At 34.6% G+C, this 24,987-nt stretch overlaps 1 protein-coding gene across 4 annotated transcripts in view; it reads right to left on the reverse strand.

The window, feature by feature from the left end:
• The window catches only part of LOC114054116 (protein SSXT), a 94,821-nt gene that overhangs the window by 38,098 nt on the left and 31,736 nt on the right, over nucleotides 1–24,987 (reverse strand). For all 4 annotated transcript variants that reach the window (XM_027877244.1, XM_027877247.1, XM_027877245.1 and 1 more), the window contains 2 exons: nucleotides 13,625–13,778; nucleotides 11,451–11,672 (listed from right to left, as the gene is read on the reverse strand). In XM_027877244.1, the coding sequence (XP_027733045.1) occupies nucleotides 11,451–11,672; nucleotides 13,625–13,778 (376 nt within the window). The remainder of the gene's footprint in view (nucleotides 1–11,450; nucleotides 11,673–13,624; nucleotides 13,779–24,987) is intronic.

The raw sequence follows: 24,987 nt of genomic DNA on the forward strand, positions 1-24,987 counted from the left end.
ATATGTATATGTATATGTATATGTATATGTATATGTATATGTATATGGAGAGAGAGAGAGAGTCTAACAGAAGAGAAAAATACATTTCCCCTCAAAATCTTTAGTTCTTCAAGGGGTACCAGGAGAGTTAAATAAGAAAAATATGAGTCCTGTGGGTGGATTGGTTCTGTTCTGAGGGATCTGAAGTGGGCAAAAGTAATACACTAATATGAAGAGGGAAGAAAGAGGATGAACTTGTTACTTGGGTATATGAGCATAATGTACACAACAAATGAAGAGGTGAAAAGAGGGGGCATCAGATGAACCTCATTTTTATCTCAAACAGCCAATGCAGAGTTGAACATATGCAAATTTACTGCAACAAACTGGTGTAGAAATACATCAAAATGACCATGAAAACAACTGGAGCTGGGAGAAGAGGGGCAAGGTTAGAATGCAATATAATATTGGGAAGGGAAAAGACAAAAGCAAAACAAACTTCTTGAAGGGGAGATTAAAAAGGCGGGGAGAGGAACTAGAATCTAAAGAAGTATCTTAGATTACTTTTTAGACATCAGGAGATGGCTAAAAAAATTGTAGTAAATGAATGTAGTGCAATATTATTGCACTATAATAAAGATATATTTCAGAGCATCCTGTATAGTATGAACTAACAGTAAAGTGAGCAGAAGTAGAACAATTTATACAAAAACAATGTTGAAGGGGCAGCGAGGCGGCGCAGTGGTAGAGCACTGGCCCTGGATTCAGGAGGACCTGAGTTCAAATCCGACCTCAGAAACATGACACTTACTAGCTGTGTGACCCTGGGCAAGTCACTTAACCCCACTGCCTAGCCAAAAAAAAAAAAATTATGTTGTAAAGAAAAACAATTTTCAAAGTCTTAACTTTGATTTCAAAGAAATCAACAACCATATTTCCAGAAAATCTATGAAAATGCAGGCTACCCACCTCCTGAAAGAGAGGTGATAGAAAGACATATATTTTTTAGCATTAGGGCAGCTAGGTAGCACAGCAGATAGAGTTACAGGTCTGAAGTCAGGAAGACCTAAATTAAAATCTGGCCTCAGACATCTACCAGTCATATGACCTTCAGTTTCCTCATCTGTAAAATGAGCTAGAAAAGGAAATGGCAAACCACTCCAATGTCTTTGCCAAGAAAACCCCAAATGGGGTCTTGAAGAGTCGGACATGACTAAAATACCTAAATAACAATAACAACAATTTTAGGCATAACCACTGTGTGGATTCAGTTTCCTTGATTAGGTTGTTTTGTTTTGTTTTTTTAAACTAGGCATGTTTGTTTGTTTTTCCACTTTCTATCTCTCTGGTTAATGGCAGAGGGTGGAGAGGGGAAGGTAAAGGTTAACAATAGTGATACCAATAAAGGAAACATTTTTTAAAATGCACAGGAGAGAAAAGAAGTTCAGAAAGTAGCCCATACAAGTTAAGAGCATTTACATTTCTAAAGTAATATGCAGAATTCATTATATTGTAAACATTTTTATAGTAAAATAGAGATTATATAGAATCCCCTATTTGTATTTTTTTTAAAGATGCAGTTCAATTACCTCCATCGATACAGAGCCTCTCCTGATGTCCTCAGCCACTAGCATCTTCCCTCCCTAGCCTTGTATTTGTTATACAGAGTAATTCTGCAATATTTATATATGCACACCTCACCTCCCCTTCCTGCAAAAAAGAATGTAAAATTCGTAGGAATTGTAATTTCACTTTTTTCATCTTTGTATCAATTATTCTTGTCTTAGTATCAGTTGATATCAAGCTTTTCCCTAAAAAAAAAGGTCCATATTTTTAACAATGATATTTTTCTGATGATAACTACAGTAGTTTTGAGTTACCAAACACTAGAGTACCACAGTCTCAGAAAATCTGAAGTTAAGGATTACTCAAAGGACAATATAGGCATAGAGCAATTATCACAAACAAGAAATTACACAGAATTGATTTTAACAGAGAAATGACCAAAAAAAAGGTAAGCAAGTCACATAATAAAACTGAGAATAAAGCAATGGACTATCCTGGTAGTGCCATGGTATATAAATTTAACAGTGAGAAAAAGGTAGTAGAGATTCCAGTAAGCTGAGGAGGCCCTTGGTGCTAAACCCATAAGAGGATATGGTCAAAAATATCATGGGTGTGGAATAGTTATATTATGCATCATCATCAGAATATCCGTATTAATCATAAATTCATAGTGCAAAGAAGTACAGTATGTATACAATGTTTACAGCAGAAACTTCAAAATCCCATGTTAATTATCAAGGACAATGTAGAAATAAAAAAAGAAAAATACCTAAATTTAAGGAATTCAATAATGTTGCTTACTCTTAAAAATAACTTTTACTAATGCCTTTTGTTTTATGTCATAATCATTTCCAGGTATAGCCTGCTTCTTATCTCCCTCTACCCACTCCTACTTTGTGAAAAAGGAAAACAGTTAAGCACAAAGAAGGCGTACTCTCAATGCATGTAGCAGTATATGTAACACTCTGATCTCCAAAGACTACTGTGTCTCTCCTTAGAAGAGAATGGCATTTTTCATTATATGTTCTCTGGGATGAAAACTATCATTACAATTACTCAGAATCCAACTTCCTATTAATGTTGTTCTCATTTATATAATTCAGTGGAGTAATTGTGTCAATTGTTCTCCTGCTTCTGGAAATTATTTCTCTCTGCATCAATAGCTACAGGTTTTCCCATGTTTCTCTAAATTCCTCATTTCTTTTTTATTATCTTATTTAATATTTTATTTTTTTCTCAGTTACATATAAAAGCCGTTTTAACATTCTTTTTTCTTTTTTCAAATTTTGAGTTCCAAATTCTCTCCTTCCCTTCACTCCCTCTCCCATTGAGAAGGCAAGCAATTTGACATAGATAATACATCTATAGTCATGCAAAACACATTCCCGTGTAAGTCCTTCTGTCAAAGGAAAACACAGACCAAAAAAGGAAAAAGAATAAAGTAAAGAAAAAGTATCTTTGATTTGCATTCAGGATCTACCAATTCTTTCTCACAGGTCCTACAGAATTGGTCTTAGATCATTGTATTGCTGAGAATAGCTAAGTTATTCATAGTAGATCATCACACAATATTGCTGTTACTCTGTATACAAGATTCTCCTGGTTCTGCTCATTTTACTTTGCATCACTTCATGTAAGTCTTCCCAGGTTTTTTTGAGAACATCCTTCTTGTCATTTGTTACAGCACAATAGTATTCCATCACAATCATATATGACAACTTGTTCAGTCATTCCTCAATTGATGAACATCCCCTCAATTTCCAATTCTTTGCCACCACAAAAAGAGTTACTGTAAATATTTTTGTACACAGGTCCTTTTCTTTTTTGTTTTTTATCTCTTCAGGATACAGACCTGTAGTGGTATTGTTTAGTCAAAGGGTATGCATGGTTTTATAGCCCACTGGGCATAGTTCCAAATTGTTCTTCTGAATGGTTGAAAAAGTATGCAACTTCACCACTAGTACATTTGTGTTTTAATTTTCCCATGTCCCCTCCAATACTTGTCATTTTCCTTTTCTGTCATATAAGTCAATCTGACAGGTGTGAGATAGCAGTTAAGAGTTGTTTTAATTTGTATTTTTCTCATCAATAATGATTTAGAACATTTTTTTTCGTGGCTATAAACAGCTTTGATTGCTTTGTCTAAAAACTGCCTGTTCATTTATCAATTGAGGAATGACTCTTATTTCCATAAATTTGACTGAGTTTTCATGTTTCAGAAATGAAGTCCCAATCAGAGAAACTCCCTGGAAATATTTTTTTCACAGTAGTGATTACCAGCTATGTATTTCCCTCCATCCAATTTCCCCGTTTATCCTATTCTCTCTCTCTCCTTTTACCCTGTCCATTCTCAAAAGTGTTTTTCTTCTGATTTTTACATCCCCCAAACTGCCCCCCCTTCTATCAGCTCCACCTCTTTCCTTCCTATTCTCCTGTATGGTAAGACAAATTTCTACACCCAACTGAGTGTGTATATTATTCCCTCTTTGAGCCCATTCCCATGAGAGTAAGGCTCATATGCTCCCCTTCCCTCTTCCTTCATTTTCTCCTCTGTAAAATCCCTTTTAGGCCTCTTTTACGTCAGATAATTCATCCCATTCTACCTCTTCCTTTCCCCTTCTCCCAGTGCATTCTTCTTTCTCATCCCTCAATTTTATTTTTTTAGATAATCATACCATCACATTTATCTCACATTTCTGCTTTTTATCTATGTATATTCCTTCTACCTGACCTAATAATGAGAAAGTTTTTCGGAGTTATAAATGTCATTTTTCCACGTAGAAATATAAACAGTTTAACCTTACCAAATCCCTTATTATTTCTCTTCCTGTTTACCTTTTTATGCTTCCTTTGCATGTTGTATTTAAAAGTCAAATTTTCTATTCAGCTCCAGTCTTTTCATTAGGAATGCTTGAAAGTCCATTATTTCACTGAGTATCCATTTTTTTCCTCTGAAGAATTATACTCAGTTTTGCTGGGTAAGTGATTCTTAATTGTAATTCTAGCTCTTTTCCCTCCAGAATATCATATTCCAAGCCCTCTGACCCTTTAATGTAGAAGCTGCTAAATCTTGTGTTATCCTGACTGTGGCTCCATAATATTTGAATTGTTTCTTTTTGCCTGCTAGCAGTGTTTTCCCCTTGATTTTGGAGGTCTGAGATTTGGATATAGTATTCCTGGGAGTTCTCATTTGGGGATCTCTTTCAGGAGGTAATCAATGGATTTTTTCAATTTCTATTTAACCCTCTGGATCTAGAATATCATAACAGTTTTGCTTGATATTTTCTTGAAAGATGATGTCTAGGCTCTTTTTTAATTATGATTTTCAGGTAGTCCAATAATTCTTAAATTATAAATTATTTTTATAAATTTTATAAATTAAATTATAAATAATTCCCCTGGATCTGTTTTCCAAGTCAGTGGTTTTTCCAATGAGATATTTCATATTTTCTTCTATTTTTTCATTCTTTTAATTTTGTTGGACTGTTTCTTGATATTTCATAAAGTCATTAGCTTTCACTTGTCCAATTCTAACTTTTAAAGAATTATTTTCTTCAATGAGCTTTTGTACCTCCTTCTCCATTTGGCTGATTCTACTTTTTAAGGAGGTCTTCTCTTCAGTGAATTTTTGTATGTCTTTTTCCATTTGGCCAATTCTGTTTTTCAAGGCTTTCTTCACTTTACTGGATTTTTGTGCCTCTTTTACCATTTGGCCTATTCTGTTTTTTTAAGGTGTTATTTTCTTCAGTATTTTTCTGTGCCTCTTTTACCAAGCTGTTGATTCTTTTTTCAGGATTTTGTGGCATCACTCTCATTTCTCTTCCCAATTTTTCCTCTACCTTTCTTACTTGATTTTAATAATCCTTTCTGAGCTCTTCCATGACCTGAGTGACCAATTCATATTTTACTTCAAGGCTTTGGATGCAGGAATTTTGACTTTGTTGTCTTGTTCTGAGTGTGTGTTTTAATCTTCCTTGTCACCACAGAACTTTCTATGGTCAGAATTTTTTTCTATTGTTTGCTCATTTTCTAGCCTATTTCTTGACTTAACAACTCTATGTTAGAGTGGGTCCTGCTTCCTAAGTGGAGGGGACACTGTCCCAAGCTTCAGGTTTTTTGTACAGCTGTTTAGTAAAGTACCTCTGCAACAATTAATAATATCAATACATTTTAAAACAAATATTACAGAGGTCTTTCAGTCATTAATACTTCCATTTTTAAAAGAACTCTCCAAACATTTTCCTGACCACATTGAATGTCCTATCTTTTGGAAGGTGTATAACTACAGGAAATTTCCAGACACACTTGAAACCCTTGTTTGTTTTGTTTTCTTTTCAATTTGTGTAAGAAACTAAAAGCAACTAGATTTTTTACTTTAAAAAACAATAAGCAAAAAACAATAAACAATAAACAAAAAAACAAAAAGAAAATACAAGGGAGTCCTACTAGTAATATCACCACCTACCTGAAATTAAAAATAAAAAAAAAATCGCCAATTTTTCTCTGTTCTGGGAAAAGGAAACCCTACTAATGCCATCTGGTGCAATTCTCACATCATCTCCTGAGAATCTCCTTTCTCTCATTTCACTTTTCAGTTTCATCAAAGCTAAGGTATCTTCTGGTCAATATACTTTTTTTCCATAAAAAGATGTGGGTTGTTTGTTTTTTTTAAGTTTCTGACTTTCTAGTGTGTCCTCTAGTATCACTTTTCCTTTCCTAATAACCTTTCCCATCTTACCAAGTAGATCAATTGTTTTGAATCCAGACTCAGCCTGGTAGTGATTCAAGTGATAATTAATGGACAAAAGTCTAATCACAAATGCAAATAATTCTACAAAGAAATACAAGATAATTAGCTATGTTGGGCTAATTTCCATGTTTAAAAAGTAATACTGTGTTAGAAGTTCAAAACTACCTAAAAAGAAATATTTCTTATCCCTTAAGTAGTCTCCTCCTAGAGATTTATGTTGCTGTGATTCGAATCTGTTCTATTCTTAACAAAATCTCCTAAAACTCGAACCAAAAGCTTCCATGGTAAGGCAACAACTTCAGTACAGTATGACACGCCATGCATGTCACTACCACTGAAAGCTCAACTAATATCAGCTAATGATGAAATAAATGTAAATGTGTAAACACAAAGTGTAGTAGTTAGTGGCCTGATAACAGGATCTATTAAGATCATTTCCTATGATGATTTTTCTTAAATAATTTTCATCTCCAAATACTAATTTTTTTTCCTTTACTGGAAAGAATTTCATCCTATCACATTTATATAATACTTTAAAGTTCACAAATTGCTGTCCTCACAATAACCCTGTGAGGTAGGTGGTGTAAGAATTATTAGGCTCAAGAAATTAAGCAACTTGCTCATGATCACATAGCCAGTTAAGTGTTAAGAGTACATCACTGGACCCAGGTCTTCCATCTCCATCCAATGTTCTTTTCACTACACCATGCTGCTGCCCCTCCAAGAATGTCCTTTTCACTCTTCAGCGACCTACGAGACCTTGGACAAGTTACTTAACCTTTTTGCGTCTTGGTTTCCCTATGAGTAAAATGAGAGGGTTCCACAAATCAGGACTCTTCACCTTGTTTGTGCCATGGGTCCTTCAGGCAGCCTGGTGAAACCTAAGCATCCCTGCTCAGATACATGTTTGTAACTGCATAAAACAAAACATACAGGATGACAAAGTAATGACTGAAACAAAGACTAATTCTTTTCCCACCTAAGTCCACAGATCACTTAAGGCTGAAGATTCACTTCTATCAATTTAAAAAGATTTTTAGGAGCATGTCAATCAGGCAGCTGGACTGTTCACTATGACGGGATGAAATAGTAGCTAAGGTTGGAAAACTGTGAGATGGAGTAGCCCCAGACCAAATGGCCCTTTGCCGAGATGGCAAGGAGCTGGTGCATTTGCCCAGCGGCCTGTATGTGGTCCCCAAGCACAGGGTTTTTGGCACTCCCTTTGGCCTTGACAAACAGCAATGGGTCCCAGACAAGGAGTGTCGAAGATGTATGCAGTGTGACATCAAATTTGACTTCATCCACTGTGAAGTACTATAATAAATATTGCAGCAAGAAAGTAGTTCACCTCGGATGTGCTTCTTGGACCACCTACAACAGTGGGCAGAGTGTGTGCTTATGTCGTGGAAAGAAATGGAGTTTTACGACAAGCAGCTCAAAGTGCTCATGAATGGAGCTCCTTTATGTGTAAAACTAGGAACATCAAAAAAATCTGAATCGATAGCTTGTCACCTATCAAATAATGAGAGGCACCTGCTTCTGAAGAGAGAAAGCCATTTTGAAATCGAAATTGCTCAAATTTCAAATGCTGAGATACTAACTGAGGGTTCTGATCCTGGAGGAGGCAACACTGGAGCCATAGGTATGTTTCTCCAGTACAAGGAGCCAGGAGCCCAGGATGTGGCCCAGATGAAGTTCATTGCCAGCAAAGACTCTAATTCTAACAAAAAGCAGTCAGCCACCTGATCAGCAGCCATGCATATGGCAGCCAAGATCCTCTATGAATCCCAGGACCAATGATCATGGAATTGTTTGAGAAGCTCTATGAAACTACTTATAAATTCACATCTGATTAATTTTTTAAGTGCTGGGAAATGAAATAAAACTGCATGGAAAAAATCTAAGTGTTCATCAATCTAGTGCAATATATATGCAGTTTATTAATGTTTTAAATGCAGTTTCACATTTGACTTTGCATATTTGATCTCACTGGTATTTATCGTGGGCTTAGGGAGAATCCGACCCATACTACTATTAAACAATCAGGTATTTTTAGCATAATCTATAGGATGTTTACATAACACATACTACATTTACGATAGAGCACTTACTACTAGGTCATTTCAACGAACTTTTTTGCATTCATCTACAAAACCAGAGTTTGTTTATGTGAGTAAATCACTCAGGATTTCTGCTTTATATTTGGAGGTGAAATATCCTAATGTTGAGCAAGCCACTGCCAACAAAATTTGGCTTAGATTGTTTTATACAATGTTCTTTTTACAATGTCACTAATTGGACCTAAACAAACTTTTGAAACTTCTACTGAGGGGAAAGTTTGTAACTCTTATGGTCCGGGTTTTATGCTTTTTACTAGATTACAATGATTGCACAGCAATTTGTGTATAAAACATGATTTAAAACTATTTTTAAAATTTTTTATAAACTCTCCAGTTCATTATTTAATAGTATAGGGAAAGTTTTTTCCTTCAATTAATAAATCCTAGCCCTTTCAATAATACTAACTTAAATATGCTAATCATTTCTTTTTCTCGTTTTTCCACTGACACAGTGATAAGCACATGGGAACATGGAGCTATCAGAAAAAGTGAGTGTCAACATTCTGTTCTTGAACTATATAAAATAGAGGCTCTATAGTTTCTGGTTCTGCTTTCAGTTCTACCATAACTCCAGTATGAAGACAAACAAAGCCCATGACCTATCTGGGCCTTAGTTTCCTCATCTGTAAACTGTTGGGGTTAGGATAGATTATCTCTAAGGATCTTTCCAGGTCTAAATTCTATATTAAAAAAATTAGGAAAAGTTAAAAAAGTTAATAATTTTTGTTTGGTAGTAGTTTATGATTTTTTGCCTTTCCGTTAAGACAAAGTAATGTTTACAATGGATCCTGTCATTTCTTGCTTCTATCCTATAACTACAGTTTTTCTAACAGTTAAATTTTAGTACGGTTAAAGCTTTACTTTATTTCAGTATAAGAAACTCCTTTAGTTGATACCTAATTGTGGAAATGGACAACTAACTAACTGGACCTCAAGCTAGAATGAAGCTTAGAGAACATCTTATCTACCTCTCTCATTTTAAAGAAAAGGAACCTTATGAAACACAAAGGTTTAGTGACTTCTCAAGGTTACTGCACACCTTCAAGCAGCAAAGCCAAAATTTGAAGAGGTCCTCTAACACAAAAGCCAGCACAGAAAATTCCAAACACAGATAACTTCTATCATAGTATACAATTTGTTCTTCCTATCCTGCAGTACTCATTCACTCAAATTATCACTTTCATATAAAGCATTTTTGTGACTACAGAAAGTAAATATCTATCTGCATTCTACAACTGAATTCTCTAAGTTAATTTTTTAGCTATTTAGTTTATTTGAAATATCTAGAATGTGGATATAACAGAACAAAATGACTGTTGAATGGACAGATGATAACAAGACCAACTGTCTTGCCACAGAATTCCAGGACATAAAGCACTGCTATATTTTAGTCAATATTTCCTCAATGATGTGCTATCTTCATTTCAAAAACCTTTTACCATCTTAACCAGACCTACATGTTGCCATTTTACTGCACAGCACATATTTTCTAATGAGGATTTCTGAAGTTGAGAGCATAAGGTGATAAATGATTTAAATGCTACAGCTGAAGGAAAAAAATACATACACATGATATATGGCAGTGAAAAGAGCAATCACTGGTGTCTAAGTATAACAAACAAGTGGCTATAAAGCCTCAACTTCTTTCTTCAAAAAGTATTGAATGTTTTCTACATGCACATTGATACATGCATTATTTTCTGTTTTTAAGACCTTGTGATGAGTCATATCAAACCATGCTACAACAACCACTTGTGTGCACACACCCTACCTTTTCTTAACTATAGGTTTTCTAAGAAGTGTGCCATCATTACTGTAGTTGTTGTCAGAATCATTATCAATTGTCTTGTTCTCACTGCAGGTAATCAAACTGTGTGTAGAAACATCTGAGCTGGCTCAACTCCCTTCTGATCTAGCACTGACTGGATCCTGCTGTTGCTTTGAACCTTTAAATGACCTAATAAGAAAAAGAAAACATTCCATCATGGGCACTAGATAAATTTGGAAAAAATGTGGAATAAGTGCCAGTTTTGTAAAGCTACATTCTGAGTGATCTTTCTTTCTTTTTAGCATTTTTTACAAAAAATATTATATCATTCTCACTAATAATTTAATGATGACACTAATTCATTTGACTGTAATGTTAAATAAACTTACAAATTTCTTCAGTGTTAGTACATTTTAGTAACTCATTTTTTAAAAAAAATCTGAAAACATTAAATATGAAAAAAATAAATTGAACTGTACATTATTTTCTTATCTTCCATTCTTTTTTTAATGAAGGCATTTTCAGAATGGCAATATGCCAAATGTGGAAGAAGACAATTAGCAGGACAGAGCGCCACTTGCTGGTTTACAGAAATTATTCACATGAATACTTAAAAAGAAATAAGGTTAACTTCATTCCCTGAAGTTGATAATTAATTTCAATCACATCACACTAGCTCCTCTAAAAAGATCCAAGAATATAGTATCTGCATTACATATTTGAAATAAAATGCAAATTATTTTTATTACTATAATATAGAAAGACAGCACCAGAAAACATTCAGGTGAATTACAGATGCCAACCAACAATGATTTTTTTAAAAAAAAAACTCTCTGAAAAAAAGGCATTTTTAATGGTTCCAATTGCCAAAATAATGAAAAATCAAAAACTTTTTTAAAAAAATAATTATCATAATTTCCACTCTATAATCATCTAGGAAGTAACTAAAATGTATTGTTTTCTAGTTTTCAAAAATAATTAATTAAAAATTAGAGGGTCCCAGGTGAACTATCAACTAACATTACCTACAAGCAAAAAGTAAATGATTTAAAAAAGAAAACAAGTACAATTTTAAAGAATAAAATAAAAGAATTCTACAAGTTGACCTCAAATTCAACTCTGTTTTTATGTATAATAGCACTGTTGCCACTTATTTCAATCATTTATTCATTTATGTATTAGTTGGAAGAATAAAATGAAATTTAAAGTTTTAAAAGAATTAAGCAGTAACTCTTTTTGACTTAAACAAAATAACAAGTTTGTTTACCTTGGTTTGGTTGCATGTTCATATTTGGTCTAGGGCCATAGTTTCCCATAGGCTGTCCTTGACTCATTGTCATCTGATTCTGTACTGGCATGCTTTGCGAGGATGGCACCGAATGGTTATAACCTCCCATGGAACCATGATTGCTTGAAGGCATGTTCATAGAACTGTTTGTCATATTGAGCTGATTGGGTCCAGGTCCCTGCATAGGCATATGGTTTGGCCCTTTGAAATAAAATGAACAGCTTCAGTAAATAGATGGTCTCTCCAAAAAGATCTTCACAAGTTTCCATTATATAGTACTATGAAATAAAATTTTAAAACAGAAGCTCAAATTGGGAATTAGGAATGTGGACTTAATGTAAAGTTTATTCCTAAAAGACAACTTTCTACCTTAAAGTCAAAAAGTAGGTTAACTATTGCACCAGATTCACCTCTTATCTAAGTTGACCAAAAGCTTAATGTGTTTGAAAGTTCCCTGTTCTTAATTTTTCTCCCTTTTTCTGCCATCTGAGTACTATTCAGTGGATGTTAGCAACTTCTGGACAGACTCTAACTTCCTCAACTATTCCAAATGGCCTAACAACAGATTTCATCAAAGACCATGTCAACAGTAGCTTTGGCATAAGGAAAAAAGGAAAAAGGATTATCATTCCCAAGGCCCATACCCAAATGTCTAGTCTCAGGATGTATCAGAGCTTGGTCAAAATCCTGAACCCAAACCTAGACAAAAGTGCCACAAGGTTGTATATTTCAATTTTTTGGTTGATGACAAGCTTCAAAGCAAGATGAGGAGGCAGATTCATTTGTACTACTTACCACCTAAAAATAAGTACGAAAAATGGCACTATGCAGTGGAAAAAGCACTAGACCAAGAGTGAGGTAAGGGCAGCTAGGTGGAGCAGTGGATAGAGCTCTGGCCTTGGAGTCAGGAGGACCTGAGTTCAAATACAGCCTCAGACACTTAACACTTACTAGCTGTGTGACCCTGGGCAAGTCACTTAACCCTGATTGCCTCACAAAAAAAAAAAAAAGAGTGAGGTAAATTGGCTTCTCATTACAACCATACTTGTTGTGTCACCTTGAGCTAGTCAACTACCTGGGTCTCAGTATCTTCATCAATGACACGCAGAAGCTGGACAAAATAACCTCTCAAGACCATTTGAGTGGGCAGGTAAGCTAGAATTTAGTTGCCAAAGCAACATGCCTCTTAAGTACCATATGCCAATTTATCAAGCTGTCCTGACTCTAAATGCCATTTTTAATCCAAACTTGGCTTAGGTTGGTTAAAGAACATTGGGTAGAATATAATGTGACCCCTCCTGCTTTCACTTTCTCCTCTACTACTGGGACCCACTGACCTAATTAGTCACAGAAGAGACTGACACTCAAAAACTAAAAGGCTAAAGATCACTAATTTTAAAAACAAACATCAAAGCAATTTAATAGTAAGTAAATAGCATCCAATGTCCTGAGAGTTAAAAAAAACTTCCAAAGGGGTTGCACTTACAACAAGGAAATAAAGACATGGGGAGCCCTGGTTCATTATATAAAAACTTTTTTCTTACCTTATTTTTCAATGTTATTTGACGTTTTACTTTTCAAGTATTCTTTTTAATGTCATTCTTTAATAAAGATCAGCACTGAAGATTCACACTTTAATGTGCAAGCGTGATTTCTCAATGAAAATTTAAACTCAAATATTGCTAATCACATCAAGAATATGAAAAGTTAGTGGCAAATTTAGACCATTTTATTTCTTTTTTCTATGTTTCTTCCACCACGATGCTATTTTTAATATAAACTTAAAGTAAGCCATTATAAAATGCATACTTTTATAAGATCTATTCATGAACAGATAAACCAGGGGCCAATACTTTTTTTTTTTCCAAAAAGCTTTTAAAGCAAGCTATATTGCCTGGTTTCAGACAGACTAAATTTAGCCAATTCTGTTCATCAGAGGAATGCTGTGTGTCAGCTACATCAAAGCCCAAGGGCAGCCTGATAAACACTGAATACAGGTCACGTAGCTCTGTAGCTAACAAACTCTAAGAGAGCTTGTACTCGGGGGCATTCAAAGCAGTTTTGTCATCAACAATCTAGTATCCCTTGAGCCCCCATGTCGTTTCAGTTGCTAAGCAACTCTGGTGTTAATGTCTTAGAAGAGAAAAACTTACCAGGCATCTGGCCGTTCATCTGGTTCTGCATGTGTGGTGCAGGAGGACCCCCACCTACCATTCCATCTGAAGACATGTTGTGAGAACGTGGAGGTGGGGGAGGGCCACTCTGATTCATCCCTCCTGGACCCATAGGCATATTCTGTGTGGGTGGCTGAAAGAAGACAGTGTAGGGAAATAAGAGAAGCAGTTGGTGTAATATATTATATGTACGTATGTTATAACAGTTGCCTATATCATTAAGTGAGGTATGATGAAAAGGATAAATGAATTTCATACTTCTAATAATTTAACACATCACAATATTAATTTCAGTGACATAACACATTTAATATTTCCATTGACTTTACATAATGGATAAATTAACAGGCACATAGCATAAGAGCATCTTATAACCAAAAAGACCACAATTAAGGCTTGTTCTGCTTGTTAAAAATTAGAGCAATAATAAAAATGGCCAAAAATTTAAAAGTTCTATAACAAAAGACTTTTCCTTATCTATGCAAAACCTCCAAACATCTGTTATTTCTAAGATGTAAAACTAGTTAAAATAAATTTAAGGGGTGATCCTCCTTCCGTCATTAATACCTATATATTACATCTATACCCAATAATAGAGTTATTTCTGAAAAGAAAAGAATAACAAAAAAACTAAAATATGAAGAGCCTTAAAATGTTGATGATGCATTTTACTATTACAAAGGATATATGGGTATGTAGTAAGGGGAATTTTTTTTTTCCTTTAAGCACCAAGGACCTAGCTTAACCCAACACTTTTTGTTGAATACCTCATGGACTAGAAACACATTACTGATAGCCTCCAAGGTTCCAGAGACAGCTGCCTCGAAAGGATGCCTTTGGCAAATTTCCTAATGAAATTGTGAGGAAAATAACTGACTAACCTTGAGAGTTCTAAAAGGGACATAAAGAAAAAGAACAAACAGAAAAGGTGATCTGCAACACCTGGCTTCAATCTTGAATCAGAACAGAAACCTAATGAGCACTCTTCTCTCCAATTCACTCTTTAGACTGGCAGAAACACATAAGGAATTATCATACCTCTACAATCACTTCCAGCCCTCAGTAACCTCTGGGATCATCTTTGCTTTTGTGTATACACAAATGGAATGCCTTTGCAGAAAGACTAGACATTGCCCTGATTCCATTCCTATAAAATTCATAACATTGAATCCTTACTGACTATGCCTTGCTATGATTCTTGCTTCCTAACATGCTCTCAAAATCTTAATATTGTCAAACTTTCCATTAAACTTTAAAGTCCTTACCCCAAAATTTGTATCTTCCTTAATAATTAATATCTTGTTTCATTTTTCAAAAAAACTGAAACCATCAGAATAAGCACTACTAGTACATTCCCTACTTTTTATCATTATTTATTTACTTATTTCCTTCTGTCCTATCACCATGAACTCTTATATTCCAGAATACTAACCCTGAAGTCCTAATCCTAACCTCTGCCACCTTTTCCCACCTTCCCCTTAAAGTCTGCTTTCTTTCCTCCTTTTTGTTTCCAAAAGTCTAAAATGCTATCTGTTTCTGCTGCTTCCAATTCCTAACCTTTAGTTCCTTTGTGCATATCCTCCCCATCATAGCTATTTGAGCTACCTACTTTTCTCAAAACTTAGATTCCTCACTAAGAGAATCTCAATTACTATCAAAAGTTTTATTTGCTAACATTGTAATGGGCTTCCCAAATTTCTCCATCTAATTCACTTTTCTCCAATTAATGTTCCACCATCAGCTGTATAAGTCATACACTATACCTTACCATCTTGCTATCACACAAAAACAAAAATGCAAAAGCAGAATTCCCCATTATTCTTTTATCCATCAATTTAACTGGAAGTAATACTTTTCTCTCTACCCCCTCAAGCATGGCTCTTGGGACTATTTTGAATTCACTGCTATCTGCTGCCCCTCATGTTTTATCTTGGCGATTCTTCCCTCACATTATGGCTCAAAATCTACATTTTTATGTCTGGGCTCATCACAGAAGGCTATCAAGGAGAGTAGGATGGTTTATGAAAAAAAAGCAAAGACGACGGAACTAAATCAGAAACACATGGCACAGAGCACTGGATTTGAAAGTTAGAGGACCTCGGTTTGAATCCCAGTTCTGCTACTTACTACCTGTGTGACCTTCGGCAAGTCATTTCCCCTCTCTGGACCTCAGTTTCCTCATCTGTAAAATGATGGGGTTGGACTCAATGACCTCTAAGGTCCTTTCCAGCTCTAAATCTATGATCCTATGAGAATAAGACAGGAAGATGGAAAAGAAGTGAGATTCTAAAATTGAAGCTATAAGGGATTTCTCTATTCCTGAGAAGAATGTAGAAAGTTTAACTTTCATCCTCTTGTGCTGATGACAAAACTGTTATTTTAAAATTTCCCTAACATAATCTACACTATATTCATTAAGTTCTCAATTATTACCAACCTAAAAGCCCTTATAATTGCTAACAATGTGTGGGGGATTACAGCATATCTTACCTAAACCAAATATTGTTATTAACAGTACAACTGACGACTAAATAAAGATACTGTTGCTTTCATATCATAACCACAAAGCCAAAAAGGAATGGAAAATAACAAACACATTTTGCCTATTTTACTATACTTACTTAAAATATTTTAGATGAAAATATATACAAAATTAACTAGAGGCAAATTGTCTAATATATATTCATAAATATGAGGTTTATAAAGTTATTAATGTAATTATGATGATTATGGACCACAAAAATAATTCTGCCATATAAGCTAATCTAGAATAGCCTAATTTCAGTAATTAGGTGTAAAACTAAATCTTGACCTTCTAGGGTATCTAAGAATATTTTTTTTATAAGTCGCCTTTTTCCAAAGCATTATTTTCAAAGCAATATAATCCTGGACTTCTATGATTCATTTGTATTATTATCAATAATATAAATCTCCACAAGGAGGCACCAAAATAACACATTAAAGAATCTTAGTATTACAAATACTTCTATTCTTCAAAATTTGAAATAAAATTCCTCTTCTTCCATAAAATAGAATTCATGATAATAACCACTATTTTTCACTGACTTACACTAAAAATTATAAGCTCATAGACTCATTTTCTTAGAATATGAGGATTCTTACAATGGCTTCACTACAGAAACCCACAGTATCACAAATCAGCAACATTTATTGCACATCTAATATCTGCAAGGTACTGAGCTAAAAGCATCACTTGTATCACTTCTTCTAGAGGTAGTACCTGTTTCAGGGATTACACTTAAGGACAAGAGCAAAAGCATCAGCAGCATTTTTTTAAACTCCCTAAGTACAAGTTTAACAATGCATCTAAAATTTGTTCTTTTCTTCATAAATTCTATAATGTGAAATTCTGGAGGTTACTCTGTCACATGATGGTGTATTATACAATGAAAGATCATAAAATACGGAGCAAAAGGTTAGAGATTCAAATCCTTATTCTATTTATTTACTAGCTGTGTTACCTTGGGAAAATCTTTTTCACATCACTCTAGGTCTCAGTTTCCATAACAGAACTTGACTAGATGATCTCCAGGTCTAAATCATATGAGCCTATATATCAAGAAAATCTGTTTCTAAGGTCTTCTCACCTTAATCCTTTACTGCCAGGTCTAAGACAAAGCAGGAAAACTTGTGGTTTCATATTTTTAATTTCCCTAGCTATTGCAACAAGTGTCTCAAAGAATGTTCACATACCAATACTACACTGGGAAAGGAGCAGGGCAGTGAAATTAACAACTGACCTTCAAAACTCTCCAGTGAGTTCAAGTATGATCATTTAATCCTCCTTCAAATATTTTACATGAATTTTGTTCACATTTTAACAGTAGCTAGTGTGAAAGGGAACTGAACTTGTAGTAAGGAAGATACTTAGCTGTATGACCTTGGGCAAATCACTTTATCTCTCGATCATCAATTTCTTCATCAATAAAAAAGGAACAAGAATAATAATAATACCCACACCTCTAAGTGTTGTGAGAATACAGTGAGCTAACCTAAACCCAGCACCTTATAAAAGAAAGTGCTAGAAGACAGCTGCTTAGCTATTATAAACTACAGAAAAATAAACTCTGCACTAGTAAAATCCCATTATGTACATAACCAACATGCTTTCAAAACTCCTAACTAGAGAAACATAAGTTTCTCAAAGGAAAAACTACTGAAATGAAATAAAATGTCCTAAGAGAAAAATGAAAATACAGAAAGTTAGTAATCCTCTTAATTTTGTAAAGTATTGCTTAGATTTCAAAAATACACACTACATTGGTTTTCATTTAAACTGAATCACATAAACATCAAAATTACTCAATGTCTACTTTATGTGAGATGAATTTACAGGTATGCTTTTTATTTTTATATATATATTATATATACATATATATTATGTATATATATTATATATACATATATTATATATATATATTATATATACATATATATTTTATATATATATATATATATATATTTTACCTGAGGTCTCACTGTCTTAAAATTATAATTATCACCGTTTTAAAAAGTATATAGGGGCACCCATTGGTGAGCAACTATACTAGGCACAATATTGACACTAAGTAAGGGTGTGGAGCCTGAGGCCCAGGTTTAGATTTAATTCTTTTCTTTTCTTTCATTCAGCCACAAGAGAAACAACACAACAAGTCTGATCAGAAAATCTTAAGTCCCAAGATTAATTTGGCCTCGGTTGGGATTATTTGGCTAGACTACCCCATTCTGAGGGACCCTCTGAAGATTTAAGAATAAAATAAAGTTCAAGAGCAGTTAACAGTAGGCAATCATATAATTAGTATCTTGCAAGGCAGTGATAACACTGTTAAATCAGCAGGGTGTGACAACAGTTTGACATTTAAACTAACCCTCAAGGGGCAGCTAGGTGGTGCAGTGGATAGATTACTGGCCCTGGATTCAGGAGGACCCGAGTTCAAATCTAGCCTCAGACACATAACTTACTGACCCTGGGCAAGTCACTTAACCCCACTGCCTAGTCAAAAAAAAAAAGTAACCCTCAGTACACAGGTCTTTATTTCTTCAATTTTGTCTCTCAGAACTATGCTATTCCCTCTTTTATGGCTGCACCAAAATTCACCTCTTTCATGAACTCTTCACCCTTCCCAATTCTTCACAATCCAAAATGGTCTTTGCTTTCACAAAGCTGGAAAAAAATCATGAAACCATGCTGACTGGGTCTACTACAAATTTATGTAACATAATTTCAAATGGGCCCTCACTGTAGCAAGGCAATCCTTTTACTCTTCCCTAATTAAGTCACTATCACACTCCCCACACTGGCTTTTCCAAACTTTTCATCCTTCCTCAAACTTCCCATGGCTTTCCTTCTCTGCTAAGAAACTTGCCTCACGTTTTGAGGCATATAAATAAGAGGTCTCTCTTATCCCTTCCTCATCTCACACCATTCGGAAACCTTTCCTCATCTCTTCCTTCATCCCTGTCTCACATAAAAAGGTGGTCCCTTTTCCTTACCAAGGCAAAACTTTCTATATGAACAAGTGAACCTATTCCATCCTGCCTAGCAGTCTGCCCTTCATTTACTTCCGCTCTCAACAATTTTCAATCTCTCCATGCCTATTGCCTACCACATGTTCCCTATCACATACAAACAATCCCACGTCTCTCCCATCCTTAAACAACTTCAACTTATCCATTCATACTCATTTGCTGTTGTCCTATATTCCTCCTCCCCTCTTGGCTAAATCTTAGAGAAGTGAATCCACTTCCTTTCCTATCACTCGTTGCAGTATGGCTTCCAATTTCATCACTCAATTGAAACACATTTTTCCAGAGTTACAAATGATCTCTTGATTACCAATTACCTCACTCTTCTGGACCTCTCTGCATCATTTGACACAATCACCCTTCTCCTTGACACTCTCTTCTGTCTACGTTTTCATGAGACTGTTCTCTCCTGGTTCTCCTCTCCTCTCCTTGTCCCTTGATGGATTCTCATCAATCCCTATGCATTCAATTATCACCTCAGATGATTCTCCAATCTATTTATCCAATTCTTGCCTTTCTTGTGACCTCTGATCTCACATCTCCAACTGCCTATTGAACTTCTTGAACTAGGTGTCTTTGTAGACTTCTTAAATTCAACATGTCCAAAACTGAACTAATCACTCCCCAAAAACCCTTCCCTCTATATTTTGAGGAAATAATCAGGGAAGGAGATATTGATATTGATAGTTAAGTAAACTGCAAAGAGTTTATTAAAATGGTAACAGCAAAGTGAAGACATTATACAAAAGTTGTTAAATTTCTTACACAAAATGATCTGCCCTTTTTTCTTTAATTTACCACAAAGGCTTCCCCTTCTCCCATTATCAAAAAGATATGCATCTAAGTAATTAGGACTGTACTGCTCCATGTTTTTCTTCACTTTATCTTACTGCCATTTTCCTGAAATTTTAATTTCAAAAATTGATTAAGTAACAACTTGTGACTCTGGATATACCTAAGTTCTTCTGAACATCTAAACTTGGAAGGAATTGATCAAGTGAGGGGAAATCTGATTTATGCCTTTTTTTTAAAAAAGTCTGCTATAGGAGTTGTCAGCATGTTATCGAAGAGTGGAGTTATAACTCTTTGTGGTCAATGGACAGTCAAAAATATGTATTTACAGTTGCACTGTTACAAAATGAATATATTATCCAAATAGTCATACACTATTTTTTGTACTGTCTTCTACCAGAAAATGTTTTTCTATTGTTATCTGTTTTTTTAAACTTTATCTAACCACTTTTTAAAAATCTGCTTATTAGACAATTTACCATAAATTCATTCCAACTTGTATATTTGTTCTCCAATTTAAGAAATCAAAATTAAAAAAAAAACTTTGAGCCTCTGTTTTGTCATTTGTAAAAGAACATTAATAATATCAGTAGCAAATATCACAGGGTGGTTTTGAAGATGAAGGTACGTATAAAATATTCTTTAAGTCTTAAAGCACTAAATGTCTGTCATTATTACTTCCTGTTATATTTCATTTACATAGTAACAAGAAAAAACAAATTAAGCTGTTCTTCACTTTTAAGTAGCCCTAAGATGAATAAGATTTTTTTTTAAATAAATAAGAAGCCCTCAATAGAAAAACTGATTCCTCCTACACCTGTCTTTGATTTAGAACCATAACCTCTTACAAAATCTTATTAACTTATTGGGATCAAATGATAACAAAAGAAATCATTGTAATTGAAAGTCTAATTAAACAAGAAATTTACTACCACACTAGTAATATTAGTTAAGAGTTTTAAAATTCAGTGCTCAAATCAAGTAAGGCATTGGAAACTACTGATCATTGTAGATGGCAAAGTGGATGAAGCACTGGGCCTTGGAGTCAGGAAGATGAGTTCAAATCTAACCTCAGACACTTACTAGCTGTGTGACCCTGAGCAAGTCACTAACTTGTGTCTGCCTCAAAGACAGTTTCCTAGTCTGTAAAACGGAGATAATTACAGCACCTACTTCCCAGGACTGTTGTGAAGATCAAATGGGATAATCATTGCAACACGTTTAGCATAGTGCCTGGCACATAGTAAGAACAATATAAATGTTAGCTATTATTGTCTTCCACCAATACAAAAAAACTAGAGATGCAGCATGGCTTAGATTGTGCATACACTGCCTGTGACATCCCACCTCTGACATGTAATGGCTGCACAATTCTGGGCAAGTCACTTTTAACTTCTGGTGCCCTAGCCAACTCAAGCTCTAAATTGTAGATAAGGTGCTGACTTGGACTAGAGTTTCCCATACCAATAAAATCAAATGCCTATTCTCTATGCACCTATTTAAAAAATGTAAAATTTATTTTAAATGTTGTCAATATAATAAAAAAAAATTCCCTAATCCTGGGAGGAAATTTAGACATTTTCTGTAAAAATAAGTATTCTTCCCCATGTTTATTAACAAAATTAAAAGAATCCCCTCTACATATTACACAAACCACCAATCTTCAACCACCTTCAAACTTACTCTCTATGTGTATGTGTGTACATATACATAAATATACATACATACACACACATACACACACACACCCACATCTTCCTTCTCTCCAAGTCCCTAAAGGATAATTCTGGAAAATTAAACTTCCTGCTCAGTAAGACACCTTAACATACCCTCTACTAGTAGTGTCACAGACTCAAGGGATGAATATTTTATCATTTATACTGAAGACTATCCATGCGGATATAAAAATTGCCAGCTGAAGGCTTTGGAGGGCATCTAACAGAGTCAGAAGTATGGCATCACAGAAAATTGCACTTCAGGGACCCAAAAACAATGTAAGATGTAAGAACAGGAAAATCCTTATTTCATATTAGTTTTATGTTCTTCTAGAATAAAATTGAAAATGTCATTACAGGAATCTTCTAACCCTGAACTTGAAACAAAAACATAAAATATAGATTTTTAAAGTTGAAAATAATTCAAACTTTATAAACTATAACATTTAATACAATAATAGGTCAAGTTTTCACAATTTTCACATTTTCTTGTTTTCTCATATTTCAATAATAGTTCATTCATTCAATAAACATTTAACATCTATTATCTATGCAACCACATCCACAGCATCCTAAACATGTCTGATATTAAGAGCAAGGTAGAAATGTGCCTGGTCAGTACTGGATAAGAGATTGCCTGGAATTACTTTATGCTGTAGGTTTAAAATGACACAAAGTCTTACTTTTGATACTTCATTAGGTCATGGAAGTTAGTCCGGTTCTTGAAGGCTATACAGCACAGCATAAGCTCTGGCAAGATCTACAAAGCTGGAAACACTCAAATATTATCAGTCTTAGGAACAGATGGTATCTGCTTTCTAAACAGCAAAATATGAAGAAGCACATTATCTGTAGACGGACCACTTGGTGATGACTCTTTGGTCATGACAACCCTTGAAACAAAGAAAGAAAGAAAAACCTTCCTCACTCCTGGGGGATGGAGGAGAGGTCCTCAGTAGTTGCACTCTCTAAACATGAGTGACTCCATCTTTAAACTAGTTTCTGTTGGTGTAAACAAGCACTCATGCCCATTTCTCTATATTTGGATATTACTTTCACCCCAGTTCTTCTGCAAGGATAAGCAAAGAAAAAAATAAAATTGCCCTCTTCGTGCCCCCAAGGCCAACAAATAATTAGAAGTACATTATTTTCTTTATTCGAAAGAATGGAAATAGCCTATGTGTCTTCCAAGGCCAACCATGAAAAATTTGTAATCTGGATTAACTGTATTTGCCTTTTTTTTTTTTAAACTCTTCATTTTATTCTACAGATACTGGTAAGAAATGACATGTACTGAGAGCACACTTAGCTTACAAAGGAAACCAAGGATCAGAGTTCTTGTCATGGCTTATAATAACATATGAATAAAGCTTTTATCTCATTTATACCCTAAACTATAGGCTGTGGGTCTTTTTTTTTTTTTTTCTGATGACAGGCCTATGTGGGCCCATCTCTCTTCTGCACTGAGTGGTAGAAATGGCAGAAAAGAGGGCAGAGGGTGCTAAAAGTAAGTCTTCAAGCCATTTTGAAACTCTGATTTGGCTGTTAGTAATCCAAATGTGAGATCCTTGCCCAACATTCAATAAGTGGACATCCTATTAGAGAAAGTAAATCATAATAAGAAACAAAATTATCACTTTCTGCAGATGCTATGATATTCTAAATAGACAATCCTAGAGGACCAACTAAAATTTAACTAAAACAATAACTTCAGCAAAGTTAACAAAAGATAAAATAAACCCACATAATCAATGCTTCTAAATATTACCAACAAAACCCAGAAAGAGAAATTCCATTCTAAATAATTTCAGGATATATAAACATTTGAGAGTCTATCCACCAAGGCACACACAGAAATTATATGAATACAACTATAAAATGCTCTTTACAGAAATCAAGATGGACAAAATTAGTTAGGAAGATATCAACTGCTCATCTTTGGGAAATGCCAGGAGAATTTAAAATGGCAATACCAATTTATTCATTTACTCAGCGCCATATCAATAAAACTATTTAAATTACTTTTAGAACTAGAAAATTAAAAAAATTCAGCTGAAAAAAATGAAAGGTCATGAGAGAAAAAAAAGTAGGAAGGAAGAGGGTCTACCAACTCCAGATTTTCAACAATACTACAAAGCAACAGTCATCAAAACTATTCGGTACTAGTTAAAAACTACAAAAGGCAATCAGTGAAACAGAACAGGTATGCAATATATAATAAACCCAAAGACCTCAACCACTTAGATAAGTCTAAGCGGCTAGGTGGTGCAGTGAACAGAGTGCTAGGAATGCAGTCAGGTAGACATGAGTTCAAATGCGGCCTCAGACACTTATTGCGTGACCTCACGCAAGTCACTTACACTGTCTGCCACAGTTTCCTCATCTGTAAAATGAGCTAGAGAAAGACATGACAAACTACTTCAGTATCTTTGCCAGGAAAACTCCAAATGGAGTCATGAAGGGTCTAATACAAATGAAATGATTTCACACCATGAGCAACAACAACAACAACAAAAGCCTGTAGTAAGTACTCACTATTTGAGGAAAATTGCTGAGAAAATTGATAAGGAAGACTGACAGAAATTAGGATTAGACTTAATATCTCACACCATATACTAAGTCAAGTTTCAAATGGATACGAGACTTAGAAATAAAAAATCATCATAGATAAACTGGAGCAACAAAGGAAGGTAATATTTTTTGCAAATAAAAGAGAATTAACCAAAGAGAAGACTAACCAAACAAGGAATAGAAGAGTTAAAGACAACTCTGACTACATAAAATTTAAAAGTTTTTGCACAATCAAAACCAATGTAGTTAAAATTAGAAGGGAAATAATCAATTGGGGGAAAAAAATCTTTGCAGTAAGTTTCTGTGATAAAGGGCTCATTTCCAAGATACTAAAAGAACTGATTCAAATTTATAAGAATGAGATCCATTCCCCTAAAGTTAAATGGTCAGAGAATATGAACATGCAGTTTGCCAAAAAAAGGAAATCTAAGATATGACCAATCATATTAAAAAAATGTTCCAAATCACTAATATTTAGGGAAATGCAAATTAAAATAACTTTGAAGGTCTTCCTGACATCCAATAGATTGGCAAGAAGACCAAAAAGGAAAATCACAATTGTTAAAAGGGCAGTGGGAAAACATGAACACTAATATGGAGCTGTGAATTGGTGCAACTCTTTTGGAAAGCAATCTTGAACTATACTCAAAAAGTCACTTTACTGTACATAACCTTGAGCCCGGTGGTACCACTAGTAGATCGATGGCCCAAAAAAAG

The sequence above is a fragment of the Vombatus ursinus genome, unplaced genomic scaffold (assembly GCF_900497805.2).
Source record: "Vombatus ursinus unplaced genomic scaffold, bare-nosed wombat genome assembly UNPS02014812.1, whole genome shotgun sequence".
In the NCBI taxonomy this organism is placed as follows: domain Eukaryota; kingdom Metazoa; phylum Chordata; class Mammalia; order Diprotodontia; family Vombatidae; genus Vombatus; species Vombatus ursinus.